Source organism: Alligator sinensis, unplaced genomic scaffold, assembly GCF_000455745.1.
Source record: "Alligator sinensis unplaced genomic scaffold, ASM45574v1 scaffold391_1, whole genome shotgun sequence".
Lineage (NCBI taxonomy): Eukaryota > Metazoa > Chordata > Crocodylia > Alligatoridae > Alligator > Alligator sinensis.
In genome coordinates, this window is record NW_005841889.1 from 837,350 (window position 1) to 848,101 (window position 10,752).

The 10,752-nt window shown below is 35.8% G+C and overlaps 1 protein-coding gene across 1 annotated transcript in view; it reads right to left on the reverse strand.

Annotated features, from left to right (window-relative positions):
- Positions 1 to 10,752, reverse strand: part of CACNA2D3 (calcium voltage-gated channel auxiliary subunit alpha2delta 3) — an 889,480-nt gene that overhangs the window by 20,681 nt on the left and 858,047 nt on the right. Inside the window, exon 34 of the mRNA XM_025197140.1 lies at positions 7,979 to 8,090. Coding sequence (XP_025052925.1) covers positions 7,979 to 8,090 — 112 coding nt within the window. The remainder of the gene's footprint in view (positions 1 to 7,978; positions 8,091 to 10,752) is intronic.

Genomic DNA, 10,752 nt, shown 5'->3' on the forward strand with positions numbered 1-10,752 from the left:
AAAGCCCTTTTCAGGCAGAGAATTAGTCCACATGCTCTATACTACTGAATTAAAAGGTATTTGTTTACTTATGATCATTTTTCTGACAAGATTTCATTAAAATGTCTTTCATGCCTCTGTACAGGGAAATAAGACCAGATGAAGGACATTCTTTAGACTGCATGTTGGTAGCACTGACAGAACACAAGTGGTGTTTAGATGGCTAATAAGAACATTTTTCCCGGTCACAGAGACAGACAGCATTAAGCGAGGAATTTTCTTCTTAGATTCACAAATGTCCCTTGAAACATGTTGATATGGTCAGAATTTTTATCTAAATATTAAGTGCAATCAATTTAATCCATCTGATTTATTCCAGAGATGGTTATTAGCTTTTTATGAAATTTTCAAGCTAAGCAAATGCAAGCAGAATCTGAACTAACAAATTCAGATTTGTTAACAAATACAAATACAGAATTGACTTTTTCAATTCAATAGGTAAACTCAGATATATTATCTGGGTAAATAACAAAGATATATTTTGCCAGAATTGAAATATATCTTGGCAGCCTGTGACCACTAACAAACGTGAACCATGAAAAACTGAAGAAAAGTAATGAAACACTATATTTAAAGTAATGTTCTATGGATAAGAAGGAACCAGGCTACTGAATCCAATGCACAAATAAAACCATCCCAAGCTTAATGATTGATGTTGGAATCTTTTTTCTGCTTTTAAAAATACAGCTTGGGAACTGTCCGAGGGATTGCAAGGCTAATGACTGGTAGGTAGAGACTTTTCTGGTAATTTATATACCTGCTGCCCTCTTATTTCACAGTGCCATGTTTTTAAATGAAAACAGTAATTTACAACATTTCCTGTACTAGCCATTCAAAATATAACGTTATCAAAGGGTAAAGATAAAATCACCCACACAGTGATTTTAAAATCTACCTGCCTAACAAACATTATAATCACCATTGCCTTTGGAATGAAGAGGAAGTTATTTCACTGTGCAACTGGAGGAAGCTTGAGTAATACTTAATATAGGATTCTACAGTCAGCACATGGCTTTTGATAAACAGTTTTGGTGGTTTTGATTGGATAATTTGATGCCTTTTACAAGGAAGGAAGCAGAAAATGTTTTTGTATGAGATCAGCTAGAGGTTTCATTTTGGGCTACCTTAACAACCACCAATCTTGCTGTTCCTGCACGCACAAAATACACACTGATGTCTCTGAGGGACTGTATGTGCAATGACAAAATGTGCCATTTATGACTGAAAACTGTGGTGCCATGAGATAGCATTCTTATCTCTTCCTAAGCTTCTGCAGCCACAGAACTTTCCTCCCAGAGGGAATTTCTGATCAGCTGGCTTTTTAAAATAGTGTTTTAAGGAAAAACAACAAAAAAATCCATCATTCCATTAATCCAAAAGAACAAAATATGTATTATTTTTCCATTTAACCAATTCATACAATTACTTACATAAAGCTTTCATCTCTTACTTAGTGTTCATAGAATTAATATTTAATGAAATTATAAAAAAGATGTCCACATAATATAAGCCTGAGTAATTAGCTCTAGTTTAGAAAGATAATTGCCAGTTATATTAGAAATGTATTTTTCTGCTCCTTCTTCAGGATCAACCTAATTCAACCATTACTGTTTTTATTTTAATATTTTAAAAATAGTAAGCATGCATTAAATCCATTAGCAATCTATTCAAGAACTTTAAAAGGGCCTGGAGTCAGATTCTCACTTACACTTTGGTCAAGATATACTGATTTGGTTGCCAGATCAGTATAAAGAAGTTTTAATGTGAATGACAATTTGGCCCTTCGATTCTTTCCAATGACTGAAGTCTGAAAAATGCCTGTAATGGCCTCAGTGCCCAATCAAATCAATGAGACTTGAGGATGATTAACCTATCCAGGGATCAGGCCCTGTTTCAACTCTTCTACCCACTTGCTGTGAGAAAAGGGGTGATGATCTACCACTGCTCAATTTGAGCACCAGTCAAAACCATAAGTGTACTTAAGTGTGCATAAGTGTACTTGGCATGACTGCTGAACAAGCAACTATATGAAAAAAATGCAATATAACATCAACTATGGCCAAATATAAGGAAAAGCGGCTTTTCCCCATGGTTGTATAAGACAGATGTAGTAGAACAAAAGAAAAACAAAACTACTTCTAATAGGTTTGATTGCAATTTACCACCCATCCCCACTCCTGGAAATCCCCAGAGAGCTCCTGATATATGCATGAGGAGCTTCAAGCAGGAAGAAACTGTCCGTTGGTGTTTTGCTTGTTTTATGTGGCAAGCTGATTTGTTCAGAAATAAACTAATTGCTTTGAAAAGGCAAATGATTTATTTTATTTCATGGTAAATTGAACTGTGTATTTATTTACACTTTTAAACAAGATCAAGTGGAGCAGTTTGGCAAGTCTCCGCTGAGCAACAAATGCAGAAACACTTCAGCAAATAATGGTATATATAAAAATTAAGTGAGTTTTAAAAATCCATTACAGTTTTAAGGTCTACAGATTCTACCATTCCTAACACTAACACAGTCCTGCCAGGCAAAATCTGCATCTAACTTACGTTGTTATTTATACCTGATTGCTACTGAATAAGCAATGCTGTGGACAAATCTTAAACTTGCCATTACAAAGCTGTGTGCCAGGCTAGATGACATTACAAAATTAACTACAGCGCCATCCAGCTATTTCTTGGCAAAACAAGAACTTAAACACTGGGCTCTAAAACAGGAAAGACAAAATACTCTTGAGGGTTTACTTTTCCCCATTTATATGTGGAACTTATTGGTGTACACTATTATCAAAGGAGGGGTTAGCTTATTCTGATTTCAGGCAAGCTTAATATGTAAGACAACCCTTGATCAGCACAGACAATTCTAATCAATATCAATCATAATTGTGCCCAGCTCAGTATAAAGAGGAAGACCTAAGTTTCATCTGGATAATTAAAACATGAGTCATGGTCCTTAATTCGTTGTTGTCTTTCTTTAAGAAAACACTTAAGCACATGCTTATGTTTTTTTGGTGTCTAGCACCTTCTTAGGGTGCCTTTATAACAGGCATCAGTGGAAGAACATATTTAAATGGGTTCTGATGGGAAAAAAGCTTATTTCTATTTACATTTCTTTTTATTTTATACCTTATGATGGTTCACAAGAAAACATAAGGAATGAAACAATTTCTTTAGGATTTTGCTACTGTACACTTAGTTACTTGGATCCAAACTGGCTTAAATAAAAACATATTTAAGTTTTCTACTTAAAGCAATGGGGGCAGGTCAGGGCTTAAACAATCATGCCCTAGAGTTGTAACCATATCCACCATGTCATCACTGTATCCTGACAAAGTAACGTGGGGCCTCTTTTTTCAAATTTGCACGCATGCAGTTACTGTCTGATTTGCGCACACAGTTGCTACCATTGCACATTCAAATCTGTCAAATATGAATTCAAATAGCTCCTTGACATTTTCAAAGCATAATTCTATTACCTGAAATTTAAGGAAGTGAGTTGTCACACTAACCAGAATAGGTGTTTTCCACATTCATATGTCCTTGAATTAATACCAAAATTAATAATATACATCAAAGTGAAGCTAACAAAAATAACAGGGTTTTAAGGTAGAATGTAGCTTACAACTGTAGAAAAAATAGCTACCATGCAGGAGAAACTTTTTACCAGTTGGAATACATTGGAAAGTTTCATAGAGTTTTGTTCATCAAAATCCAGCATGGTACAGGCTATTTTCCTTGCTAATTTATAGGAATAAATTCTTTGCACTTCCAAGTTTCATCCAAGTATTTCCCAGCACTTTGTAGTAGTATTAATTAAACCTCATAATACCCCTCCCAATGTAGGCAAAGGAAGACAAAAAAAAAGTTGTACTATGGCACTTGAAAGTAACGAGGAATTTGGTTGAAAGAATTATCTGCATTAAAATTTGGCTAACGTATTCGAATATGCCACGTATTTGTGATAGGGTTGTAGATATTTATTTAAACAAGGACTTCAATTGGATGTCTAATTAAAAATATAACTCCAAGGAGCCTAGTATTCCTTACAAGTAACCCTACATGTCGTGGGGATTATGCAGTACTGGCTGAGCAGGAAGTGCCGCTAACAATTGATATGCCAGTATTTCTTTTAAGCAATTGTCTATTTCCAGTACTGCAGCTGCTTCTTATTCCATGGAACATTTAACAAACTGCCATCTGAGTTTAAAATGCAACAACCCCCCCCCCACTTTTTTTTTTAGTACAAGAAAGAAATTACTTACTGGAAAATATGAACACATTTTATATTAAAAAAAAATCTTCAGTTTTGTGCTCTTGTTGACAGTCTCAAATACCCAGAAAATATGGGCTGACTTGTTTTTGATTGCTGTTTAAACAACAGATTAATTTAATAATCAGTAGGGTATTGGATGACAACAAAGTATTGGTTGAAGCATCCAAGCCCTGACCCAAATGACATTCTTATGTTAATTCATATTTTCTTTTAGGCTCCTGCTTTCTTAATAAAACCTATATTTTTGAAAATTATTTTTAAACACTGCAAATTGTCCTGAGGTACTATTTATTTCTTTACAGTAAGTGAAAGAGATTACATTACACAAACAGAAGAAACTATAGACGGCTGCACATGCTTAGTGCCTGATCCAAAGCCCAGTTAAAATCAATAGGTGTCTTTCCCGTGATTTAAATGGGCTAGATTTCAACAAATGTGAAGTGAACTGTTTGTAAGGGAAACACTAATTTAATTTATAGAGCCCTTTATGCTCTTTGCAATTTATTCCTCGCCAAACATTTTTGCCACGTTCAAAGTATTTGAAAACATTATGCAAACCAATTGTTAATTTTTAATTATTTGCTTTGGACTCGACTAAGCAAACTACTCTTCCTATTTTAATTTTTCTTGCGTGTTCATAAAAACAAATAATGGAAGATTGAATGCTACTGGAGTGAGTTTGAGATAAAAATTCAACTTGAATATTTGTAAAAACCTTTGTTCCATAGTCATTCATCTCTACCTGTAGCTTCTCTCAGTGAATATCATACTCAATTAATGGTGAGCGCAGCACACTCTTGAATCAATGGAAAGACTCTCTGGAATCTGGATCAATTCCTTAGTGCTCCATAGTGCAATGCAAAGTACCCTAATCTCCCACTAAAGATGGTAGCTGTTAAGGGTACTCATCTTCCAGGATTGGGCTCTTATATTTGGATCAATTGAGTCCATCTTTCTTAAATTATGAGCATTGAGCAATACACTTGCTCGTAAAAATATTTACTAGTAGTGAAGCTGCGAAGCTGAAAACTGGGTCATGAGATGTAGGTCTACAAAGGACTTTGGGTCAAATATCTGAGTAGTTTTGCGGGAAAGTTTCCTGAGTTATAACAAAATATTTGGAAACCAGCGCAGTCTGCAATCTTAAATACAATCTGTAGATTGTTAATGACAGTCAGTGGGTAAATGGCATAATGAAGAGTGTTCCCATGAGAATCTATCAGTTCTTCAGAATTATTTCTTTATGGTTTGCCATTGCTTGTGGAGAAAAGTAATGGGTGCCTTGAGATCAGTTTTTTTGTTCCACTGTGGAACACAAAATGTTTTTCTATGAAAAAGATCTTAGCGCATTATTTTTAAAATACTATAATTTTCACTAAACTCAGTTTCCAACTCTCTGCTGTCCAAGAGTTGCAGAATTATGTTATTTTTGAAAGTTATTTCCTTTGACCTGAAATTACCTAAAAACTCAGCCTTAAATCTGCATTCATTTGTGGAAAACTAGTACTATTAATCACTTTTTAATAGAATCAAGTCTTTTTCAGAATGTTTAAAAATAAAATGTATATGCTAATTTGTTATGTGAGTTCTCTAATTATTTAAGCAGTGACAATAAAATAAGGTTGCTTTATTTCTACATAGCTGGCACTGAGTATAACCATATCAGTGTAATGATAAATTGTGTTTGATATGTCAAGTTGAAATGTAAAGGCATGATTTTCTTGAATTTGTCTTTTCCATGCTATAAGAGATATTGTTGCACTAAAAGTGTTCCCTAGCATTAGTTTACAAAGTACAGTTGCTATTTCTCTCCCCAAAAGCCATATGAAAAGAATTACTCATAAACGAATGCAAACTTTTTCTTATAATTAAATATTAATTAGAAGTCAAAATTAATTTCCAATGCTTTTTATCTCTGTGTTCAATGCTATGACCAAAATGCACTCCCATTGAACTTTACAAAATGGCGATTGGCAGTTACTGTCTTTAAAATAAAGCTGCAGCCAAAAGACTGAAAGTACCAGTATGTGCTAATTCATTTTGATCCTAGTCATCTGTACTATAATAAGTATAGAATATTCAATGTTCAGACCCGCAGTTACCATAGGTCACACCTTCACAATAAATGTGCATAATGATGCAATCTGTTCCACTTTATAAAAACTAGTGAGTTAGGCTTCTGACAAATTACTAATTGGTCGCTTAAGTAGGTTAAAGTGTACTTCCCCAGCACAGTATCCTTCTGAACTCCTGCAGTAAGTGTGGCAATAAATGTGCAAACTGAATACTTTTGACATATGACACAGTAGCTTCAACACAACACTGACTACCTTGCATGATGTGCTTCACCCTTTGCCATAAGGATAAAAGATCCATACACAAAAGTTTGTCTCTTGTGATAACAGTAAGTTCATATTGATAAAATGGATTTCAGGGATGTACTTCATTGAATCTGCTTTTTAAAAAGGTGGCTGGTTTATTACAAAGCAAAAAAAAAATTGAAAAAGTTCACAGAAACCTGCAAAACTCCAATTGTTGTCAATGGAACAGGATTTTACCCTTGGTAGCTAACAGTATAGAGGCTCCAAATGGAAGAGCAAAGCTATAGCAACTTTTCTTGGAACCAAATAAATCAAAGATTTCCTTTTGATTTTTTCTGTGGCATTCCTGTGTTAGAAAGGATTCTTTTGCAAATGTTCATGTGTTTGGGGACAACGATCGCTGATCGTGGAGAAAATTCAATTAAAAAACCGAAGCTGTAATGAAGTATAAGTGTACAGCGATTATTTGAATAAATTATGCATGTTTCAAGACGTGTCAATAAGCCATCACAGAGATAATCCTCAAATCAAGGGTTTGCTGCCATTGATGTTTAAAAATAGAGCAATGTTCCACTTACAATGTACTGTCACTGTCATAAGCAATGTCACTTTACACTGATTTAGAGAGTAAAAGCAAGGAACAGGCATATTACTTTTTTTTTTTTGCGGGGGGTGGAGGGATGGGATAGGAAGGCGAGCTGGGATGAATTCATTCTCTTTGACCATTTTTCTTTTAATATTCTGAGGGACTACTTTACTTGTAGTGTGGTATAAATGACCAAGCGATAACATACTTGCTGGTTAACTCTGCTTTCCAGCACTAACACATTAATGCTTTGAAGAATATCTTTATTCTGCTCCCATTCGTTTCAGCCTAAGGACTTTAACCTGAGGACAAAATTAGAGAGAGAGACAGAGCCAGCAGATATCTCTGTTTCAAAAGCCAGTGGAAACTATTTAGCGGGGTTCCTTTTGCTGGGGGAACAGCAACTCCCTTTCAGCTGTAGGGAGATCTCAAGATTTACATTAATCTCTTGATTCACTTCAAAATACTGTACAAGTCTGATTTCCAGTTGAAGACTCTTAAACATATACCATTGCAAAGAACTATATCAATTAGCAGAAGCCTGGAGTTAATCAGTGTTTTTGGGTATAGAACAATATGCACCGTTTAAAGAATATTAAACCTTTGAATGAGTGCTGTAGTAACAAGAGAAACGATATCCAGACGTGAAAGTTATACAAGACACAATGTAACAGCTAGAGCTGCATGTCATTCAACATAAACTTAAGACACTCAACTGGTTTGCTACAAACAGCTGTATAAAAAATAGAAAGGGCTTACTTGAAACAGTCATCACAAGCAATGTTCCCCGTGGTCTCCTTTATAGTGCGCTCAGAAACAAAAGCTGGGTATTCAGTATCACAGGGCTCTAGGGTTTGTTTCTGTCTCTGGGCTATAGGCATAGACAAAAAAATCTTGATATTAACTTGGGAAGAACAGCACACCAAATTCTGAACATTGTGAGAGATACTGTATTAAACAACTTTCACTGAATGAAAATGTTACTCAACTTCTGCCACCCTGTGATGTTTCGCAGGCAGTGCATAATGCTTTATTTTTTAATTAAGAACAAACACCCTTTCTATCTGTCAGATGTCATTTTGTAAGACATTAACAGTGAAGTACTTACTTATTCACAATTTAGCCTTAGCCAACCTTGCTTGCATTTGTTCACATTTTCTTCCCACGCCACAGGCAGACATGCTAGACTAACCATTATTTTTTCATTTCAAGTGCATATATTTATTATTTAACATCTCGTTAAAAATAGTATTTAAATGCATTTTCTAATGAAGGTACGTTAATTAAGGTATATCTTACTGTAGTCAAAAAAATCATTTCTGTGGATGATGAAGTGGGAAACTTTGCAGGATCTCAGAACTCTCAAAGAATATTTAGGGGGCCAAAATATTACCTTGGTCAGAAGTGGTTCTCATTTTCTTGGTGCCTGTATCATATTTACTTCTTTCCTTCCCAAGCATACGGAGTAGCTTTTCATAGCATTTTAAATCCATAGTTCACTTAAAGTGCTTTATGGGGGAAGTTAATTATCCCTATTACCATTTAACAGATTGGGAAGCTGAGGCACAGAGAAGTAAAATGACTCACTGAAGGTGAAACCACAGGCTAATGACAGAGTTGGGAATAGAATTCAGGTCTTCTGATTCTGACTCTAGTGCTTTATCCACTACAGGTATATGCATACATAAGCATCTTTAGACCTACCAATCTCATTTTTAGGTAGGAAAATCAGGCATCAACTATGACAAAAACAAATCACATTGAACAGGCGTATGAACTCCAGGGTTTTGCTACTCAAGGCAGTCTATCTTAAAGCAATTTATAAGCCTTCTAAAGATCAATAGGAGAATGTTCTAAAGCTGGGTCTGTAGTTCAAACACAGACCCTAGGACATACACTTCTGAACTTTCTGGGGACAGTGAACACCTTTTACCTAAGAGTGGTTTCTGTTTTGGGATTTACCTTCATTTGTATCTACACATGGCCTCAGTAACAAAGCTTCTGAAAGGACCAGAAGGTTTCAGATTTTTCTACACCCCTAATTTATATTTTCAATAATTACTGTAGAACCCAAAGTTTAGAAAACCATTTATTTCCCTTCTGCAGTGTTTGACAGAGGTTATGTTGTATATGGGCAGAAATAATTTCTTAGCATGGTGTTCAGAAGTTGCCAAGTATTTGGTAAGATTTAGTATCAGCAACAATGTGGACTTCTACGCTTGCCCTGACCAGGAAGGAATTTTGCCCTCAAAGAGAATGAAAATCTTTCTTCAGCCATCAGGCATTGCTAAGGAAAGTAAAGAAATCTGACATTCCTGGGGTAGTTACTCTCTTTTAATTTGGTAAGGGTATATTCCTGACCAGTGTAACTCTCAGTAGCACTGCTGGGAACTGTAACTAGGAATCTGAAGAACATACCTGGACACTTTCCCTTTGAATACCCCATTTTTCCTTTGGCTTTGCTAATGCAAACTGCTTTCTAGATGGCTATGTCACCAAATTTAAATTAGATAAGTGAGCTACATCAAAATGATACTTTTCCAATGAGTTGAATGAGGGGGTACTCTTTATAGTCTTATTCACTACGGAAATGGAACAGGTGATATATATAATTACATGCTCCATGTTCAGCTGCAACATGAAGGAACTTCCCTCAATCACATCGTCTCTATCCAGTGAAGTTATGGTAATTTTTTGGCTTCAAGGAAAAAAAAGGTGGTTGCAAATTAACAAGACTGATGTGCTTGGTCATTAGACTGTAACTATGAGCCCAGGCAGATATTTATTTCCGTTTATCAAAGAATGATGCTGAACATAAAGGATTTTTTCCAGACAAATGATTGGGGTGGGTCACCTCAGGACTCATTACATCCCATGGTAATAAACACAAAGCACACCAAGGTGCGAGATGCATTGGCAAGTTGATCATGCATTTGAAAGAACAGTGCAAGCCAAATCTTCAGCCCAGTCCTTAAGCTGCTCCATAGCACAAAGCAGCTGTAAAGAAGATACAGTGGCTTACCTGGGGATTCCTTTTGTGTAAGGGAACACCATATTTCCTGTGGTTAGCTCAACAGCCCTACACTACCCTCCCTTGAGGCCATCAACACAGGAGCACATTTTATTTGTGAGCTAAAGAGCTATTAGGGGACATGCTAACCATGACTATAAGCAGCCCAAAAGACAAAAGAGTGCCCACATAAAGCCACATATATGTTTTATGCCCCCAACCTGAATGGGGAATATCACTGGGGCAACTTAAGGTCTGACCTTGTAATCCTATATTGTAATTAAAGATCTCCATTTCTTGAAAATTAAGTACTTCAGATATACCTACATTCCTAGAATTCATATTATCCAATCTTCATCTGTAAGTGCCCACTTCCCATTCTTATCTTGATTTATGGTGTTTGCAATAGTTGTAACATTCCCTAGCCTTAGATCCAGATGCTGAACTGCAATTCACTGCAATCTTGAGGCAAATCAATCATTCTGGTAGGCTCCTCTGCAGAGGGCATTTGCATGTCCTGCTG